The sequence below is a fragment of the Gossypium raimondii genome, chromosome 5, assembly GCF_025698545.1.
Source record: "Gossypium raimondii isolate GPD5lz chromosome 5, ASM2569854v1, whole genome shotgun sequence".
NCBI lineage: Eukaryota > Viridiplantae > Streptophyta > Magnoliopsida > Malvales > Malvaceae > Gossypium > Gossypium raimondii.
In genome coordinates this window covers 44973430-44996259 of record NC_068569.1, presented here as the reverse complement: position 1 = coordinate 44996259, position 22830 = coordinate 44973430, and the positions used below count along the sequence as shown (strand labels likewise).

At 31.2% G+C, this 22830-nt stretch overlaps 1 protein-coding gene and 1 non-coding gene across 4 annotated transcripts; one reads left to right on the top strand and one right to left on the bottom strand.

Annotated features, from left to right (window-relative positions):
- Positions 1-10283: 10283 nt before the first annotated feature.
- LOC105766188 (uncharacterized) lies at positions 10284-14849 on the top strand. Of its 2 annotated transcripts, XM_012585547.2 has the most exons (13): positions 10284-10461; positions 10537-10648; positions 10729-10792; positions 11389-11490; positions 11580-11644; positions 11728-11820; positions 12120-12199; positions 12286-12502; positions 12718-12773; positions 13578-13706; positions 13836-14019; positions 14424-14573; positions 14639-14849. In XM_012585547.2, exons 1-12 carry the CDS (start codon positions 10400-10402, stop codon positions 14547-14549), a joined length of 1290 nt encoding a protein of 429 aa, XP_012441001.1. In that variant the 5' UTR covers positions 10284-10399; the 3' UTR covers positions 14550-14573; positions 14639-14849. The 2 variants fall into 2 exon arrangements, with proteins under 2 accessions (XP_012441001.1, XP_012441000.1); XM_012585546.2 differs by having other exon boundaries at positions 14424-14849.
- Positions 14850-16358: 1509 nt separating this feature from the next.
- On the bottom strand, positions 16359-18863 carry LOC105766187 (uncharacterized). Of its 2 annotated transcripts, XR_008196333.1 has the most exons (6): positions 18775-18863; positions 18428-18628; positions 17744-17809; positions 17588-17626; positions 16605-17512; positions 16359-16504 (listed from the first exon to the last, which is right to left on the bottom strand). It is a non-coding gene; the product is annotated as an uncharacterized LOC105766187 (transcript). The 2 variants fall into 2 exon arrangements; XR_008196332.1 differs by having other exon boundaries at positions 16359-17512.
- Positions 18864-22830: the final 3967 nt, after the last annotated feature.

Sequence of the window (22830 nt, the reverse complement as noted above, 5' to 3'; positions counted from 1 at the left end):
TATTATAAGCGTTTTTAATGTCACAGAATTTCAGTCATGAGAGTTTCAAACATCCCTTTAGCTTTCCTTGTATTATATGAATTTCAACAACAATTATCTTCGTTCTATTTTTCTATCCTGTAGGGTTTTGTGAAGCTAGAAACCAATTTTGCTTCCTCCTAATAAAATGATCTCAAAAATTGAGGAAGCTGCAAAGCCTCTAGGCTTTAATCTTCACAAGCAAATCTACAATGCTTACTAAAAATATTCGGTTCATGTATTAAATATTCAACGTCTTCAAATATATATATATTTTTTAAAAAAAATTTGGGACGATATTTGTCCCAAAGCTCTAGGGACAAAATTCATCCCTAGTTATTTTAGTATGTTTTTATGAATTAGGGACAATATTTGTCCTTCAAGATTTAGAGATAAATTCATCCTTAAATATTAATATGATTTTTCATATTTGTCTTTAAAACTTTTCATAGACACATTTTTAAAGAAGAACTATTAAGGACTACTTAAGTCATCTTTACATTTATTGAAATGATTTTAAACTTTTTAAGATAATTTTAATCGTCTCCAAAACCATTAAATTATATAGTGAAAATAAATTCAAAAACTCAAAATAAAAAATAAAAATTGAACCGAATTGAATCAAATTAAAATCACCGATTCGGAAATTTACAAATTTAGACCCTACCCATGTATAAATATATATTATATATAATATACCATCAATTATATACTATGTATTATATAAATATCTTTTTATCCATTAATATATTTTAGAGTTATCAAATATAATATATATTATATATAAACGTTATCCTATTTTATCTTTTAACCTTTTCCAACCACTTATATATAGAATTTTGTGAATTTTCTTGTATTATATTAACAATTAAATAATAGTTGTAGATATAATATAAAATAAATAATAATAATACAAAATAAGAAAATAATAATATAATAAACTAAATAAAATGTAAATGAGCTTCATCTTCAAACTCAAAATTAAAACCATAGGGCTCGGACGAAATATGGTGATTACAAAAATTAATTAATAAAAAGATCACATGAAACACTTCACTCTTGATCGAATCGTCGAATCTCAGAGATATGAGATGTCACATTCGCTATCGAAGCAACTATGATTTCATTATAATATCCAAAAGACTAATCATGCAAACAATTAAGTTTTAAAACTCCTAAAAACATTATTGATTCAAATCTGGGTTATAAGTAAGGTTACGAAAGCTCTCATGAAATATCAGAAACAAATGAGGGACCAAAATGTAAAAAATACTAAAATAGGGGTTTCGTCGCAACATTAAAGGATGAATGTCGCGACATTGAGGGCAATAGCATGTTGCGACAATGAAGGCAGTAGCATGATGTCGGTAAGTCGCGACCATGAATATTGTGGCTTTATGTCTCGACTTTAGCAAGGGAATTTCGCCACCTTGAAGACAAGGGCTTAATGTTGCGACTAAGGAGACAATTTTCTCAATTTTGCAACATTTCATTCAAGCCTACTAGGCATCAACTCCATTTGGCCTAAAATGACCCAGAAACCTATCTCATCGCATTATATGCATTTACACAAATCCCAAATTACCATCCATAGCATATCAAACACCTATAAATACATGATCACAAATATATATATTCATTTACTTGGCAAGAAAGAAATAACTCAATCACAAACATAACATAGCCAAATGGGCAAGTAATCATTAACTCACTAGATTAATACCTATACATACCGCCAAACATATATAGTCATATTCAAAATGTAAACATTTCCTCCAATATGTACCAAAACATGTTGGTAAGGACCAATTCTAAACACTAGGAACATCCACTTGCTACAAGCATAATAAGAACTATACAAATTTTGTTGAGTCGAGAATTGAGTCCTGGATGCTATCGCACTCCTCGAGTCTTTGAGATCTAACAATACCTATGAATGGAAATAAACAAAATCGTACGTTGAGTAATAGGCTCAGTGGTGCTAACATGATTTCAAACAATAATAAAACATAAGCAAGATACCTAATACATCTAATCTGTAATCTAACTACCATTCAGGTCATGTTTGCATTTCTTGCCTCATGTGCTAAACTTCATACTTTATGCCATTTAACATACCATATATTAAAATTTAATCCCTTTTACCACTATATCTCAATTACATGTAACTTATAACATACACAATAATATCGAATCCATTGATTTGTTTTACAATCATATCGACCCTCAAGGCTCGTAATAACTAGATTATATGATCTTTCACATAACATCTTTTATTGCTTTAACATTAATATACATGATACACAATTTACCATTAACATTCCATATCAAATGTCAATAAGAAAAGTACATGTTTCATAATCCCTATTAACCAGATATAGACTCAAGTAAGATACACGAATCATCCAACCATCACACCAATATATTCAACACTCAATGCCTTATTGGTATGTCCGAAGTATAATATGCGCTCCATGCCTCATCGGTATAAATCGAAGTAAACATATAAATGTGCTTAGCACCTTATTGGTACGTACGAAGTATAATATGCGCTCCGTGCCTCATCAGCATAAACCAAAGTAAAATCTTGTACATTAATCCTATGACATGCAACTATACCCAGCTCTATCCAAGATCGTTAATAGGGTATTCAATGTTTCAAACATATATACCTGGTTCACACATCATAGTTTAATCCATAACCAATTCACATAATTTTCAAATAAATTTCATACCATTTCATACTATCATATGCACATTATCTCATTTTTGTTACTAACTATTTCATGCTTGCCTATTCATGAGACAAGAAAAAAACATTACATTAAACATGTAATAGCCCGTTTTTAGTGAAATCAGAACAGCGGTTTCAGGATCACAAATCTGAAGTAAAAAAATTGTTTTAATATTATTTTATGATTTAAATCATGATAGAATTATGGTATAAAAATTTTGTTAAGAAATTTTATCGTTTGTATGCTCAATTTGTGAAAAAGGACTAAATCGCGTAAAGTACGAAAGTTGTGTTCTATTAGTTAAAGGTGTTAAATAGCTATAGAACCTTAAAGAGGAAGTCCTTATATGGTAATTAGACCATTAAAGGTGATAGTGGATGTGCATGGCTTGGCAATTGAGTAATTTTTAAAGTTAGGTAAGGGTAAAATGGTAATTAGGTAATTAAAGGCTAAAATTAAATAAAAACAAAATGGTCATCTTTATTCATCTTCCCCAACCAAAATTTACGAAGAAAAGGAAGGCTTTGGGAGCTTGAAACTTTTGGTTAATAAGTCCCTTGCGTATACGTGATTTTTAAGCTCGTTTTTAATGATTTTCATGTTTTCGAGATTGTTGTAACTAAACCTAGCTAACTAGGGGGCTAATTTGCAAAACTATTGAATAGTTTGAGTTTTTCCATTGATGAGTATGTTAGATTTTTTAAGTTTAATGGAAGAAAATGAATCTTTGTTGTTAGTTAAACAACTTTTGTTAAGTGATTTGTAATGAAATTGTCAAATAGGGATTAAATTGATAAATGTGAAAATTGTGTGGTAAACGTGTGAAGTTGTGAAATGTGTGGGTTGCTATAAGAATATATAGAATTTGTCTAGGCTTAGATATGGATGAAATTACATGAATTTCATTTTAAGAGCCTAGGGACTAAATTGTAAAGAAGTTAAAAGTATAGGGGCAAAATGATAATTTTTCCATAACATGAATTTTGGATTGAATTGGATAGAATAAAGATTGAATTAATTAAATTTGATTATATAGATCAAGAAAAGCTACGTTCGGAATTAGATCGGGGGAAAGAAAAAGTATTAGATTGATCGATCGCTTTTTTCCGTACTAATTCGAGGTAAGTTCGTCTGTTAATAAGCATTAAATTATATGTGTTTTAAATGCTTTATTATTTTATTTGTGATGTTATGACTCCAAGGAAATGTTCGACGAAGTTTCGACGACGTATGGATCCCGGTTGAACCTTAGGAATAGATAGGATACAAATGAATTGTCATTAGGGATTTCTGTGTTTTGGGTGCTGGTCTCGCACATCCTACCGGTGGTTGAGTTTCTAGCATGTGTTGCGGTTACTTTACAGCTTGTGTGAGCAACACCTGCGTATTGACTGACAGCTTGTGTGAGCAAACCCAGTTATGGCTCGTGAGAGAGCATTAATATGATATATGAGATAGTGGTGGTTTTGACCACGTATTGGCGCTTAGTGTTCGAGATACCCACGTATCTGATATTATTCCAATTGGTTCAACGGGCACAGTGTTGTTACGAGGATTATACGAGTTTGATACGAACTAGTATCGGTATTTTTGTGAAATACGGGAAGTGATATACATTTGATATATGAATTCATGGCTAACATGATTGTGGTTTATGTGTTAGGCTTTTAGGCCAAATGGAGTTGTTTTATGTCTTAATTTTATTTACCTAAATTATGGTTGAATGGTAAGTTGAATTTTAAATTATATGAACTTACTAAGCTTAATTGTTTATTTTGTCTTATTTTCCATGTTTTGTAGTTTATCGGAAGCTCGTTCGGGTTGGAAGTGGTCGGAGATCTCATCACACTATCAAACACTTATTTTGGTACTTTGGACTTTATATTTTGGTTAAATGGCATGTATAGGTCATTTTGGCTAATGATAGCCTATATGTTTTGGTCATGTATTTAGCCATTTGATTTGGCTTGTTTTGGTAAATTTTGTGATGTATATATATGTGTAAATGACCTTATTATATATGGTGTATGGTTGCCATGTAAATGTCTTGCTTGTGAATTGGTATTTTGGATACCAAATGGTTGAGATTGATGAGTGACATATATGTTAAGTTTTAGGCACAATGATGCATGTATGTCTTAGACCATTTAGGTATGTTGAGATACATAGTTGCATGATATTAAGTGGTCAATTGAGATGCTTGTGGACATCATGATGTATGTGTGGATATACATGTTATCAACTTAATATTGGTTTGTTTTGAATGTCTAATTATGTCATGGTTGTATACAAATTGTTGTGTTTAGGTTGGTACCAATTTGGGTGAGAAATATGTCCTGGAAAATAGCCTATTTTTGTCCACACGGGCAGAGACACGGGCGTGTGTCCCCTGATACTTCTTTAGAAAAAAAGTCAGTAGCTTCACACGGACTAGCACACGAGCATGTGGCTTGGTTGTGTGGTACAAGTCAGTATACCCTCCAGTTTTTACACGGCCTAACACATGGTTTGACACACGGGCGTGTGAGGCCATTTTGAAGGGTACACGACTTGGCACACGGGCGTGTGGTCTGGCCATGTGACCCAAGTCAGTATGCTCACTAGTTTGACACGGGCTAGGACACAGGTAAGGATATGGGCGTGTGGCCCCATTTTGAATGCCCACATGGCCTGAGACACGGGTGTGTCTCTTGGCCGTGTGTCCCTTGTACCTTTGAAAAATTTCAATGTTTTCCTAAAAATTTCTTGAGTACTTGGTTTAGTCCCGAACCATTTTTAATGTCTATTTTGGGTCTCGATGGCTCATATTAGGGACTATATGAATGAATTTGAATGATTTTTGTTTTGAATAAGAAATGAATATGAAATGTATGATTGTTTGATTTATAAGTCCAATAATGCTCCTTAATCCTGTTCCAGAATCGAATACGGGTTAGGGGTGTTACAAAGCAAGCTAATTGTGACAACCAAATATATAATTTGATTTCAATGATGAAAACCCAAATCGGGATAGCTACTCATCTACAATGTTCGCCTTTCTTTTATCTGGAGATGACCTAGCGTCGTCTTTAATTATGTATGAAAATTCGATTATAAAAATAATATTAGTTTTCACATAGTCACATGAAAAAAATTAATTAAACATAGTTTGTATTTTATTCATTTTAGTCCCTATATCCGAAATGCTCATATTTTTCGATATTTAGTATCGAATCAAAATTAAATTTTATATTCTTTCATTAAGGACTTTGCACTTTTGATCTATAGCATAATTTATTAACAACTTTAATTCTATTCAATTTAGTCCCAAACAACATAACCATTAACTTTCAACTTAATTTAACAACATTTCAAGTTACCCATTTCATTATCAACATATCTCTGCAACATCAAGCTTATTCTACCACATGCTTCTTAATTTCAAGCTTACTATCTTAGGGTTCTTTTAATGGAAACTAACACAATAATAACAATTATCTAATCTAACACTTGGGCTAGTATTAACTATCATCATTTAATAAAAATCCATCAATAATTTAAGGAAAATGTTTCTTACCCCTAGATTTTGGTTCGGCAATGGGGAGAAAACTAAACAAAATTGTCTTTCTTCCTTAGCTTAAACAATGAAATGAGATGAGAAAGAAGAAGGACAAACCAATGTTAATGCTCTTTTTTCTCTTTCCTACTCACATATTTTCATATATGTAATTAGTAATATAATCATATTTAATTAAACTAATTTGAATGATTATGATTTAAGTTTAAAATCAAGTCATGCCACTAATTATGCCTTAATATTGGTTAAATAACTATTAGGTCATTGGTTAAATTGCTATATAAGTCCTATTGCATTTTCTAAATTAAAACTCAATAGCGATTGTACTTTTACTATTTTGTCTCTATACTATAATTAATATTTTCTAGATTTAATTACTCAAGCATCCACTAATATGTTTTCATATTAAATACTTAAATCCTTCTATTCATAATTTCAACGACTCGATTTATGGAATTGGGTTTTGAAACCGTATTTTTTACATCGGCTAAAATCATGTAATTATATAACATCAAGAGTAAAAGATAACACAATGCTACAATGTTTCTTAAAATCATCATGTAAAACATAACAATAATAATAAAGAGTGGAGAATTACTATTTTACCACGTAAACATATTTTTTATGGCAAAAATAACAAGTCACCTTTTATGTATTATATAATGACAAATCAAATTGTCACTAACAATGTGTATTGATAACAGTGATATAAAGAAAAAAAAGGCTTTTTAGAATAAAAATAAATAATTCGTCATGCTTTTCTAGTCTCACTCAATCAAGGGGCCTAAGATATTGCTCCCATTATGTAGGAGAGATAAAATCTTATCTTAATCACTCACATCCCGATACACAGATTGTGGCAAATCCAACAGCAATCTTTATAGTATAACCATTTATGAAAGATGTTTAATTGTATTAAAGCATACGACTCACAATGTTGGGACTATGAAGATCTTAAGTCTAAGGATCATACATATAATTACCACTATGAGAAATGTTGTGACTATCACATAATAATCCAAGAAGCATTCTCATGGTATGTCAATCTAGTATATTGTTCTCTAACATATACTTATGTGTTAATTTGATATCTCATATCTATAAAACACTTGTCATCAATCAAACACATATTAGCCTCAATGCTTATTATTCTCCAAGCCCACAACAATACTTGAATAAAGGCGTTTAAGAAGATCTTATCATTTTTGGATTTTATCATTATACAATTTATTTGAACATAGAAATAAGTATTGCAAACAATAACACAATGTCCTTATTAATAAACTAGTTAAACAAGCTTGTCATTAAAATCATCATATGATTGATCTTTGGGTATACTCCAACAAGTTTAACCTATGGTATTGTATTTAGTGTTTGTTAGTGATGGCATGTACATAAAGACTAAAGCCTTTCAAAGAGTTATATTCAGGATGTTTTATGATTTTAAGTGAAAAATGTATTCAATTTGATGATTTGTATGTTATAACTTAGCTTTAATTTACTTTGAGCTTAATTATGCATTGAATGTTAGTTTTAAATCTCATTTGAATATGCTTGGAATGTTTTGGAACTTGTTGGAATGATTGGGTAGTGTTTGGAGGGGATGAGATATAGTGTTTAGCTCTAGGGGTCCTTACTAGAGATGCTTGCCTTGTGGTGCTGCAAGAAGTCAAATAGTGAGCAAAATGCTACAGTTCTAGGTAGTTGTATCATTACTTCTCTAGAGGTACCTATACATTTGTTCTAGTTTGCCCACTACACTATTTTGGGATCATTTTCAGTCTCGAACACCTCTGAACCACTACTAAATAATTTTAAGATGTTTCTAAAGCCTTCAAAATAATTTATACTAAAATTTATGGTTTTATTTAATTATTTTAGAGTGTTATTTCTTAAACGGTTTCAAGACTTTCGTTATGCTATGTGCTCTCTGTTTAGCACTTTAGTGCTCTCTGTTCATTAGTGCATAATAATGCACCTCTGTATTTGTTCCGTATATCCGGTGTGTTCTATAAAATCTACTTTGGGCTAAGAATATGAGATAGTAAACTGAAAATAGAATGTGAAATATGTTGTAAATACATGGAATACACGAGTTATATATTCATAAATTGATTGTGGAATGGATAGTGTCATTGTTTAAATGATATGTGAATAATTATGAAAAGATATTATATATAGCAAGTGATGACAATTGAGTATTGTGTGATTTTAAATGTTCAATTGTGCTTAACATTTTATTATACATATTTTATTGTTTTAATTTTTTAAAAATTCGGATTATAGAAATACCATTGAGTTTTTACTCAGCGTACGGTTTTGTTTTCTGTATGCAGGTTAAGTACTTAAGTTTGATCGCTGATTCAGCATCCAACAACAATCCCGGACTCAAATATGGTGATGTTTATTTCTTTGTATCGGCATGTACCTAGAGTGTCTAAATATTAGTTATTTTGTGGTTTGATTGTAAATGAAGTTATAAGATCTATTTTGGAGAGTTTATAATTTGGATTAAAATGATGCTTTTACGACTTATTTTGATGATATAAAATGTTTGAGATTTCTGTCTGTTTGATCTGTAATTTCCGGTAATGCTCCGTAACCCGGTTCGGGCGAGAGATACGGGTTGGGGGTGTTACACTATGTGCACTGAACTTGTCCCCACTTGTATTTAAGGACTTAAAATGATTTCAAACTACATCCGAACCCTCTAAATGTGGTCAACTTGTTTTAAAACACAAGAATGTGTCATGAAAAGACTTTATTATTATTATTATTATTATTATTATTATTATTATTATATAAAAACATGATTTTTACAAGCTTGAAAATGTCATTGTAGCATCTCCTATCCGTACCAATCGCCAATACAGGTAAGGTGTTACATAAATTTCCTTGTAATTACAAGAGGGTATAACATTATCCTAGTAATTACATTTTCTTGCAATTCCTTAGTTTATTTGTTAAGATGGAGGCCCTAAGTTCTTGAGCACCTAAATTTAAGTTCCACCATATGTAATGGGTCTACAATCCTATAATGTGCATATGCCATGTATGGATTTTATTCAGTTCTTTCATGGGTTCCCCCATTTTCTTCTTGAGGATATTTTATTGGCTTGTATGTTTGGCGAATTTTGAAGTGAAGAAAATAAATTAGGATAGTAAGAGAAACCCATTTTCTTTTACAAAATTCCTTTTTCTTCCTTCACCCATATTTCCTCCAACAAATGTTTCCCTAATTTGAAAGCCCTTAAGCTCCATGTTTCCTCCAATGATGGCGGTGGCGGCAAAGGTTGAGACTGAAGAAAACAAAAGCAAGGCAGATGACATCAACAATAAAGACCAAAGAAAGAGCAAACCTGTTTTACTTTTTTATTTTTATTTGTTTTTTTTTGCTGGGTTGGGTTTAGTAAATTTAAAGGGATTTGGGCTGGTTGTAGGGTGGTTGTTGTTGTTTTTGGGCCAGGAAATTAGGCCGAAAAAATCAACCGACTTAATTTTGAGATTGAGCAAATTGCTCATTCTAAAACAAAACAAGAATTTCTATCAATTTTATAAGTGGGCAACTAAAATCAATTAACTACAATATTAATATTTTTTTGTCAATTGTACACATTTTTTATTGGTATAATAAAAAAATTTTAGCACTCAATGTTTATACATTTTGTGTGAATCTTGATATAATGTGTAAATTTTCTATGATAGATTTGTTAAATTAGGACCAAATTGATAGAATATATAAATATTGCAAGTTAAATTTGTTAAATAAATATTAAATTGATAAAATGTGTAAAATTTGAAGACTACATTTATTATTATACCAATAAAAAGTATGTACAATTAGTGAAAACAGTAACGACAAGCATATTATTATAAGAGAAACTAATTTACTCAATTTGGAGGGACCAAAAACGTGTTTTTACCAATGATTTTTATTTAAATTCGAGTGATATTTAAACGAAACATGCTGCAGTCCGACCTGATCCGATACGGGTCTATTTCTAATTGTGACAGCCAGTAGTAATTCAAGTAATCGACCAACAATCTTCAGGCAGGCGGGAGATTAGATTAATTTTTCTTTAAAAAAAAAATGGCGGAACCGATGGAGATTTCTTTTTCATCCGGATCTCTCAATCTTCAATCAATTCGCAGGTATTTTCTCTCTTTTTAACACAGTGAAGTAAAATTTTTATACATAATTTTCTAAAATTTAACTTTTGTTTTCAGCCGAATGAATGACCTCTCAGAGATTCATAATAGCAATAAAAATGATGTTGGGACTGAAGCTCTCTCCTCGGATTCGGAGAAGCTGCTCAAAGACTGCAGTTTTCATTTCCAGGTGATTCTCAAAATTTTTTTTGTACATTCTTACAATTTAGGGTTTTGTTGAAAAAAAACTTGGAGAGTGGATTTATGCAGAGTAAAGTGAAGCAAATTATTGAAGAGTATTCTGACGTGGGTTTCTTAGGCATTGAAGATTTAGGTATGTTTCCTTTCAGCTTTTAAAATTTTTTTTGGTTAATTTTCTTAAAGTATATTGCCTATATGTATGTACAATTGAACTTGAACAGAATACCCATTTGTTTTTCCCCCTTGGGTTAGTGTACTTTTTTTTTTCAAGACCTTTAATGGAGTATTATTACGTTTGGGAGAGGTTATCTTATTAAGTGGCAACTTCTTTGACTCGTTTTAGTCTTTGGTCAGGTTGTATGGATTTTAGTGATGAAGTTGGATTTTTTTTCTTTCTTGTGGAAAATCTTTGGGTTTGGTGGAATATGAATTTAAAAAGGTTTTTAGATAATGATAAGGTCTCTGATATGGAATAGAGTGGATGGTTTAGGATCCATTTAAATTTTTTGATGCTCTTTTGGATAACATGTCCGATATGTAATTATTGGAACAGTGTGTCTGTGCAATGCAAGTATTTTACGAATTAAAAGAATTGAGGCAAAATGCAACATCATTTGAAAAGGAGTGCTAAAAGATGAATACCTAGCTCATCATAGGAAAATATCTCTTGGTAGCAATGCGAGGTTGTGTTGATACTGGATTGATTCTTTTTTCTTAATTATTCATAAGATAAATACCTAGCATACTTGAAAGAGGAGCTTAATCAAGTGGAGGCTGAAAGTGCTAAGATTTCTAATGAAATTGAGGATCTTTCAAGAAATCATATTGAAGGTGAGACTTCATCAACTTAGGTTTGAATTTCACTTGCAATTACTCTTAACCTCTCTTCTGCTGATTTATCTTTAAGTACTTTTTTACAGAATCAAATATGCTGGAAGACAATCTTGAAGGCTTGGAATGTGCATTGGATTCTATTGCATCTCAAGTTGGTTCTCCTATGTTATTTCATTTTGAAATCAATTTGGAAGTCAAACATCAATAGTTAGCTTTTTCACTTTTTTATTGTAGGAGAGAGAAGAAGAGGATCCATGCTTCGACTCTTCTATGAATGGTGAAAATCAGTTAAATCTGCTAGATGCAAATGAAGGGCAAAAGTTTGAGGTTCTTTTGTTTGTTTTCCCTTGCTTCTTGAATACTACATTAGATTTAAACTGATAGCTGAACTTTAAGAATTGTAGCATTGGTTTCTCACTCTGTAAGCATCTTTACAAGAATCTCTTTTCTTTGGTGACTTCCTAAGTTCTAACTTCCTTATAGATACCTCAGATGTTTGGTATACTTAATTAGGATATTAATTATGTCTATATGCTAATAATGTACGTTAAATTCTTTGAGTTGTTAATGGTACCATGCATTTTACTTCATTGAGCATTCAATTTCCTTCTATATATGCGTTTCAGATTTTGGAGCTAGAGAGTCAGATTGAGAAGAACAACTTAATTTTGAAGTCTTTGCAGGATCTTGATTCTACATTCAGAAGGTAGTTTGATTATTTTTTTCCCTTTAATTATACGTATTCTATACCATTTACCTTTTACCAACTATGTCCTTTTCTTTTATTTTTAGATTAGATGCCTTAGAACAGATTGAAGATGCATTGACAGGCTTGAAAGTCATTGGCTTTGATGGAAACTGCATTAGGCTGTCGTTACAGACATATATTCCAAAAGTAGAGGGTGTTTTGTGCCAAAACATGAGTGAGGATATTTCTGAGCCATCTGAAATGAATCATGAATTGCTGGTAGAAATTGTGGATGGAATCATGGAGGTCAAGAACGTTGAAGTATGACTAACTATTTTCTCAAAAGTTACTATAATATATTTCCTCTTTGGATGAGAAATTTCATTCATTAGTTTCACTCCATGTTCTCTTTTTGGCTCTAGTTAAACAGGCATTAGAAAAGCTGTATTTTCTTCTGAAAGAAGAATCATATTGGTTCTTCATGTCTTTTTGTTCATTTGTATTGAAATGCTCGTTCATGTCTCTTTGATGTTCAGATGTTCCCAAATGATGTTTACATAGGCGATATAGTTGACGCAGCAAAGTCTTTCAGGTTTGGTTTTGCAATTTCTCTGACTTAAAGGCTGAATTCTAATTATCCTGTTTATTTTTGCTTGCATGTGTGCGCGTGTAGTGGTAGAAGGCCATTAAAGGGAATGTAATTTGTCAGTTTTTATACAGACTAATATATTGAACCCATGTGTGATTTTTTGAAATGCAAGTCTTCTGAAGGACAAGCTACTTGTTTCTTTCAGTTTTCAATGTCTTAGTTTCGATACCTAAGATTACCTGAATCTCTTTTCTCATCCTTTCTGCCATCTGCTCTAAATAGAGTATAAAACCTTACAACCCTCTTTTATACATCTATTTATCCATCATTTAGAGGCTATTATCAAATTATGGTCCTATCATATTAATTCATCCTTTAGCAACCAAAAATCTTCATTCAGACTTGCAGTTTTTTTTTATCTAGAGCAGCAACCTGCTTGCCCATCTTTTGGCTCATTTGAACCTTTAACTTCCCATCTTTACCTCCATATTAGGTCCTGTTTTACAAGGCAATCACCATTACGCATGAACTTTATTAATCCTTGTTGTTTTTGTGCTAAAAGTACTGTTCACACTTCACGGTATTTAGTTCCTTCTCCCTTTTACTGAGCTGTTTGTGTTATTGCTCTATATACATCTATTATTTATATAAATGTACATTTCCTTTGGCCTTAATAAACCTGTCATGTAGAGATTGCTAGTAGCTTAATGTAACCTGACTGGAAACATTATTTCTATTGAGTTTGAAGACAATAGGCCTGGATTTGAATTCCTTGTTTAAGGGGTGTTATCTATTGTAATGTTGTAGGCAACTATTCTCTAACTTAGTGGCACCAGAGATACGGTCTTCATTGGAGTGGCTTGTGGGGAAAGTGCAGGATAGGATTATCTTAAGTACTTTGAGACGATTTGCCGTGAAGAGTACAAATAAATCAAGGTGAAACTCAAGAAAAAAGTTTAAACAGTGTTAATATAATATTTTCAGAAGTTTCAAAGTAGCTTATCAGTTGTGTTTGAAAAGTAGGCAAAAAGAGAAGCTTTTATATTTGAATAGTACCTCATGCAGGCATTGCTTTGAGTACTTAGAGAGAGATGAGACCATTATAGCTCATTTGGCTGGGGGAATTGATGCATTTATAAAGGTGTCTCAAGGTTGGCCACTGTCAAAATCTCCACTGAAATTGTTATCTGTCAAGAGCTCAGATCATCATTCAAGGGGAATTTCATTGAGCTTGCTTTGCAAGGTTGAGGTAAGTGGCATTTATTTTGTTTTTAAGTGCAGTCTGAACGTTCTATTAATGTTAAACTTCTCCAAAGTGGAAACATTCCTTACTCAAAACCAGAATCTAATTTAAATACATATTTCATTAAAATTTTATTGTTTTTCTACCTCTTTTTGGAGACTACAACACAGAATGGTGGCCTCCAATTAGTTTTTTGGCTTAGTTGAGCTGAGTTGTTTCTTTAACGTTATACTTGTTATTTGTGTTTCTAGTTTCATGGCATGGAAAAACATTTAACAACCATCCCATTTGTCATAGGATGAGAAAAGACTTTGTCAGCTTTTCTGTTTCTGTTTTTGCTATAGTGAATTTGATGAATACCATACTTAATTGTTTTCGGTTTTTTCTTTTTCCTTAATTTCAATCATTAGGAAATGGCTAATTCCTTGGACATGAACATTCGACTAAATTTATCGACTTTTGTGGATGCTGTTGAGAAGTTGCTTTTAGAACAGATGCGCTTAGAACTTCGGTCTGATGATGCCTCTACTAATTGACCATGACGCAGCTTGTGTCACTTGGTAAGTTTGAATGTCAGTATTGTATATAATCTTTAAGATTTGCCAACTCCATTCCAAATTCTCAGGAAATCTTCAGTCAAGATCTTGCCGGTATCAAACCCCTCTACGACATACAAATTGGCAACAACCCTGGAAAACTGGCTTGCTATTGTTCTCTGTAGTTTTTGTAATCTACTGAAATTTTAATGACATAAATCAGTCTTGTAGAACACCAAGAATTTGATTATGGTAATTGATTTGCTTATTAAAATGCACATGAAAAGTTTTTTATGCCTACTATATTGTTTGCTAATATATCATAGTTTTGGTCTTTTGAAATTATATATTAAGGTGTATTATGAACTGATAAAGGGCATTTTATAAGCCAAATATGGTTTTACTTTTGGCCAAGAACATTAAGATACATAATGTCTCTAAAGGATCCTATCATATTTCATATTCGAAAGGTTAAAATTTTCTATTAGTCCTTATATGTTATGAAAGTCGTGGATTTAGTCCTTATATTTCAATTTGATCATTTTAAAATTTTAGTCTTTACCAAACGATAACTGTTAAACTCATTAGGTTTTGCTATTTTTAGAAATTTAATCGACAAACATGTTATCATGTGTAATGTAATGTCACTTTGTTACTTTCACATATTACTCATTACAAAATTTGTTAATGGATTAATGAGTGTTATTTGTGTCGAGATTGAAATTTTAAAATTAAAAAGTATTAGGAATTAGAATGATTCGGATGGAGAATATGGATTGAATCTATAATTATACATATAATATAGGACTAGTAATTGAATTTAACCAAATAAATTAAGGCTACGTTTGGTTTACTGTAATGGAATAGAGGCGTAACGGAATAGAGGCGTAATAGCAATTCAATTGTTTGGTTGAATGTAATGGAATAGAGGCGTAATAGTATTCTTGTGTTTGGTTGAATAGAATAGAGGCGTAATAGCATAAGGAAAAAAACTAAAATGACTAGAATACCCTTAGCAGAATTTTTTTTAGGTAGATGATTTATTGTTATTGTTATTAAATTTTAATAAGATTATTAATATAAATAATAAATAATTTAATAATAATTTAAAATAATTATTATTAAATATAATTTAATAAAAAATATATAATTTAATAAAATTCTTAATATAATTATTCTTATATTAATTTACTAAAATCATAATATATAATAATATAAAAAATATTTAATCTCATTTATTATTTTTAAACCTCAATACAAATTTAATGTGCTAAAATATCATTAGTGAATAAAATAATTTAATTATTCTACAAAAAATATTAAAAGTAATAAATAACTTGAGAATTATATTTTGCATAAATATAATATTCAAATATTAACAAAAGGTTACATGATTTCATTAATTTATATGCCATAATCCATATGTTATAAAATTTTACAACATCAAAAAGTTACAACATTACCATTGAATTTCTTCACAAAATGATGATCCAATCCAACAGGGTCAAATAAACATAAATAAATACATAAGCATGGTTGTTAGAGCTCAGAGAAGGCACCCTCTGTGTTCCATTCAGAATTAATAATAAAAAATATTTCATATGTCATCCATGATGCATGTTGATCAAAACAATTCAACTTTTCTTTTTCCCATTTCAATTGTTGGAAACTCCATCATTCACATTTGTTGTCCTTCAATTTCAATAGCGACAAGTCGCTTCAAATGACATTAGTGTGGATTGGATGGTGACTTTGCCATGGAGTCGATATGAAAATTCATCCATTTGCCTCACTCGTAATTTATTTCCAACAACGGCCGAATGAAGGTGGATTCCATGTCATTATTTTCAGACATTGAATAGATTGGTTCATTTTCAGACAAATACTTGCTCTCTTCACTTTTTCCTAGGATAACCAGATACAATCCAGCCATTATCAATGCTGCTCCTACTACCCTGCAAGTTTCACATATTTTGCAAGCTATATTCAAAGTCACTCCGACCCTGCAAAGTATGATTGTAGGCAACAATGTATGGGTTAAAAGTTAAGGCTTACCCTCCCAAGTAGAATTCTTCACCCAATGTAACAGCAGCTATTAAAGCCGCTAGTCAAAACTCAGTGCATTTAAGTATGACTAAAAATAAGTCAAAACTCAAAATTGAAATCACAAGCATAAAAGGCTAACTCAATCTAGGAAACAGAAACATGTAAGGACAACCAAATGAAAATGGAATTAAATTATCAAAGAGTCTTACCAGCCATAACCATTAGCAGTCTTCAGACACTTTTTTAACATTTTGAACATCTTGCCAACATTGAACACACTAAAGATTGCTTAAATATGTTAACAGAACAAACACCAATCATAACAATTTCCACCAGCTCTTGCAAAAATGGAGAAAGCATCACACAAGCAATTAATCTAGCAAATATAACATAGAAACACAAGACTAAAAGATCCTTAAAGCATATATCTTATCGCTTTCTTAACTATTCTATGTCAAGCAATTAATGTTGGCAAAACATATGAAATGGGCAACACTAGAACAAATATTTCATCTCGTTCAAATGGCCAAATCATGCAAATAAGGAGTCAATTTCCTAGAAAAGAAAACATGTTACCTAATAATTTGTGTATCTATGCCATGTTCTGCTAACAGTCATGTTATCATCGTATAATAATTCATAATTAATAATTCATATTTTACAGATTTTGAATAACACATCTTCTTCTCATGTTTGAGTTATTTATCTGTGTATGAATATGATGTATCATTTCATCTCTAATATTGCTAGTTCTAAAGGGAAACTCTCGAGATCATAATTAGATAGCTACAAAATCATTTCATCTCTAATATTGCTAGTTCTAAAGGGAAACTCTCGAAATCATAATTAGGTAGCTACAAAATCATACATAAATTAGACTCAGTACCTTGCTTGTCGATTTCCATGTCTGAACTAACCTGCAAAAGACGATGAATCAGGCTAGTTCAAAGATGCATATTTGTACCATCAGACTTAACCGAACTTGGAAGTACCTTCTCATCTAATCGACCTTCAACACGAATAGACTGGATCTGCATATATAATGTTTGAGATTTTCAGTGCCGACACCTAATCTCAAACTTCATGCCTGTTCTTCAACTTTAAATTTCAAATTATATTCAAAAGCACTAATTTTCAATTTTTCATACCTTTAGCTTCAGAGTTGGGAACCCATTCAGCAGTAACCAGTGTATTGACATTCAAGGATGTGGCATCTACATTGTCATTTATAAAATCAGAAAACAAGTAAAATAATTGACACCTCCAGTGAATAACTTATCTCGAAGTCATACCAGCATACAAAGCAAATGATCCATCAAAATAGGTTTTGAAACCAGTCCATTGTTCTTTTAAACATGCAAAACAATATAAACAACCTCAAATTTAGCACAACTCTAGGAGAGTAATTTCAATGGAATCTAGAATGCAGAATTAACTGCAATGCAAATGTAAGCTTCAGAATGCTAATACTACTACTGAAATTGCTTCCTATTGAGACAATCAACTTGAACTTTTCACTTTCACAAATGGATAACCAATAAACATAAAATGCCCACAACTTATAATTTTAAGGCTATTTTCAGTACCCACATTTTTTTTCTAGAAACCCAGACAAAGACACCAGATCAACCAATCAAAAGGGTACCTAATCGATCCCAAATATTCGATTAAGAGAAATAAAATTAAATCCGATTCGCAAACTATAAATTGGGTGAAATATCAAGTAGTTCCAGAAAAGAATAACTTCAAAATCATTTCTTCCTAAGCACCCAAGCACCGAAATATAAAATCAAACAATAAATCGTGAAATGGATGTGAGAAAAAGGGGTGACCTTGGAAGGATCGACTTTGGGGAAGCTTTTGACAACATCGAAGACTCTGTCGATTACTTCTTCTTTAGTTAGGTGATCGTCGTTGCACTGCTATGCCTCTAATTCCAAAAAGACCAAGACGCAACAAAAACAAAAATTTTGATACTCTGGAAAACTAACCTGTAACCAGGGAAATCGGGGAAGAGTGCGATGAACAAGAACCTAAAATGAGAAAAGGGAAATCGATTTTAAATGAACAGTGAAAATGCCTCTGGAAATCAGTTTCTCCTTCTTGATAAAATGAAGAAAATCAAAGAAACGATAAACAATAATTGACGACAGAGTGAGTGGAAGGGAAAAGAAATTACCTGTGCAAGGAAGCGTGGGAGAATCGGAGCGTTGAGGACGAGGGCAGAAAACGGAAGAGAAAAAGGGAAAGACGCAGAATGGGTAATCGGCGCTAGAGGGCGTAATGCCTATTACGCGCAATTAATGTAATGGGGGAGTAACCAATTGGGGAATAGGAAAATAGCGAACCAAACAGCCGTTTCCTGGTGGGCCCGTTGTATAGGGGGAATACGCATGCATTCCCCCCAACCAAACACGCTGTAAATCTTACTATTTGAGTTAGTTTAAAATTTTAAAATTTGAAAAGTATATATATTAAAATTGATGAATTCAAAAAGGATATGAATTAAAATTGATTAAAATTAAAATTTGAGTAAATTTATAACTTTTGTAAAGACAAAGCATATTGAAATATAAGTAGTAATTTGAAAAAAATAATGAATGTATATCTCGGAGAAATCAAGCCATTTGGCCCAAATAGTTATGGTTCTAGACTCCGAAGGAAGGTTTCAACAGAGATAATTTACAGTTCTTGTCAAAATAAGACACTACTAATAGATAAAGAAATTGATTCATTCGCATTCGAATCTAACTAACATAAAACTGATTGCTGAATGTGAAACCGCAAAAAATCAACAATGCAGAAAAATGAAAGCTAGCCTTTACTTTTAATAAACTACCTTTCCTCTCTTGGTTATGTTTTTCATTATTGTTCCTTACATCAATATTTGAAAATAATAATAATTCATCAAAAGAAATATTTGACAATAATATTGGTATAAAAATATGATATTTTTCAAATAGTATAGATTTAAAAAAAAAAACATAATCTAATTAAAGTAAAAGTATTATAGAAGCTTTTGTACTAGAAGTCGATTGCATTTTGCTCATATTAAAAAATGGACAAATTAGTCTATGTACATTAGATTAAAGAATAATTTATTATTTATTTCTTCTAGGAGGCAACCATGGAAACTTTGACTGGTTAGGGTCAACTTATTTTATGCTTTTATGTGATAGCATGATGAAATTTAAATTGACTAACAATTATGTTCACACATATGTATGATAAATATGTTATATAGCTTAGGAAAAGTATGTCACATGTACTTGTCATGACATTTTAATTATTCATGATTGAAACTAGAAATAAAAACCTTACATGTTTTCTAAAAGATTGAGTGGGAAAAGATAAAAAGATTGTCCCACGACGACTCATTCGTAATACATCTTATGATCGATATTGAGTTGATGCTTATACACTCAAGATCATTCTAGTTAAGTAACTTCCCACGAAGCTCTACTTAAGTTAGAATGATGGTCAAATGTGAAACGATTATTAGTACATGTGAATGCATAAGGAATTAGGTTTACGTATTAATTGGATAGAAATCTATGTTCTTACTAGTTGATTAAGATTGTCCCAAGGTGACTTAATTCAATTGGTGTAGGAATTATCGTTGTAATGTCTTACAAGTGTTGTTCAAGGTTTAATGTAAGATACATGCATCATGTTAATGCATATTGTATGTTGCAAAAGGTTTTCAAATATTTGTTTAATACAAAGATATTAATGAATGGATGGTTTTATTTTCAATTCGAAAATGGTATCAAATCCCTTACGAAATATCCTTATTGAGATCAAATTGAATGAAAATAACTATAATGAAAGAAAAATGAACCTCATAATTATCCCAAGCTGTGAGAAACTTAAGGTGGTTCTTGATAATAAATGTTTACTGACCAATCAAGCTAAGATTAGAGCTCGTTAGAAAGAATTTGATGAGATAGCTCGTTGCTACATGCTGGCAACCATAACCAACACATTGTTTAAGCTATCAGAGATTTATGATTCTGCCAAAGTAATATTGGACAAACTAGAGGACATGTTTGGAGGCCAAGTTGTCTTGGCTTGACACTCAAGATATAACTAGTTTGATGAATGCCCAACAAAACTCCGTTACTCCGGTCAAAAAACCATATGATTATTATTATGGGCTACTTTGCCGAGGCCGAAGATAAAGAGACCAATTTAGACTGGAATACACATATTAAAATTGTGTTCAAAAGCTTGTCCAAGGATCTTATTTGCTACCTCTATCTTTGAAAGCAATCAAATAATCATCTTTAAGTAAAGTAATGTCATATACAATAATAAATACAAAGAAAACAAATATTTTTTTTAATGTCAATGTAAAGGGTAATAGAAAAATCCTCAATATTGATTATGAAATTTAAGGTAAAAAAATGTAACAGCTCATTTTTCAATGGTGCTGGAAACAATGATTTTGGGACCCAATTCTGATGAGTGAGTTCATAAATATTATTATTTAATATTTACAAGTCAAATATGATGTTATAGTAAATCCTGATCTGGTAAATTTTACTAATAGAGCGATTAAATTGCAATACAAGTGGTTTGTATCGAAAGTTAGTGATTTTGGAAAATGGTATCGGGTCTCATTTCTGTAAACGAACTCATAAATTTGTATAGGTGAATTGAGGTTTGGTCAGGAAATTTTGATGTTTAGATAAGTAATTAAAGAAAAAGGATTAAATCGTAACAACCACCAAAGTTAACGATTATTGATTACATTAATTAAATGATTTAGATGGTAAAAGTGGGAGGACATATATGGTAATTAGACCATAATGGATAAGTGGTGGACGGTTGGAACAAATTCTATTAGTAAATAGTGTTGAAGTTTATAATTTAATTAAATTATAAAATAATAAAGCATAAAACAAAAGAAGAAAAGGTTGTCTTCTTCATTTCTTATTTTTCTTCTAAAACCCGATTCCACCATTAAAGAAAGACCAAAGTTTCGGTCAAGTTTTCTCCTTTTACACGTAAGTTAAAATTAAACTCGTTTCTTGTAATTTTTATATTTTTGATATCACTGTAGCTTAATCTAGTTAACTCGTATTTTTGTTTTTAAAACTGTTAAAGTTTTAAAAAAGTTTTTATTGATGTTTTTGAAGCTTTTTGAATGATTAAAGGTAGTTTTATAAGCTTGGAAAAGTTTAAGGACTATTTCTTAAAGTGAATTTGTTGATTTTTAGAGACTAAATTGTGAATATGTCAAAAGTGACATTAAATTTCGTAAGTTTGGATTTTTGAGGGTGTAGAAGGGCATAATTGAAATTGAAATGAAAAAGGAAGTTAAATTGTGGAAGTAATATTTGTTTTGGTTTTAGGGACTAAATTGAATAAAATGTAAAAGTTCGGAAAATTGTGTAAAATAAAATTAAAAGGTCATATGTATGAATTTGAGTATAATAATGTATTTGGAATTGATATTTGGAATTTAATTAACTTATAGATCAAAGATTGTATTAAATTGTTGATAATCGGGGAAAAAGAAAGATTGTAAAATAGTCCTTACATTTCAGGTTTGTTAGCTAATTATCTTAGGTAAGTTCATACAATTTTACTCATTATAAATGTTGGTTAATTGTGTTATAAATACTTGTATATATTTATTGATTCTTGAAGGAAATGACATTGATATAAAAGTTGAGTTTGGACTTAAATGAAAGGTATTTAGATATGTATGAGATAATTAAATTTTGTGTAGAGTATTGAACGATATTGAGATGAATTTGATGCATTCTTTAGTTATTAGAAGTGTTGTGATGACATGAATGTCCTAAATCTTGAAAAAGTGCTTTTGATAATACATTCGTACCCCTGATAGCACATTCGTGCTCCTGATAGCATTACGGTGCTTCTGATAACACTACGGTGCTCCTGATAGCACATTTGTGCTTTTGTTAGCACTACGGTGCCTCTGATAGCATAATCATGCTCCTGTTTGCATTACGATGCCCCAATTGCACATTTGTCCCCTATTATGCACTCCGGTGCCCTGACAAGCACTTCAGTGCTGCTATATGCACTTTCGTGCCCTGTTTAACACCTTAGTGTTTCTTGATATTGTAACCTGTGTAACCAAACTCTTTTACTATTTTTCATCTAACTGTCTTGATTAAATAAAAGAAGTGAATGACTTAATGACTCGAATATGTATTGAATATTGGAATTGATTTGATTGAAATATATTATTGATTGTCCT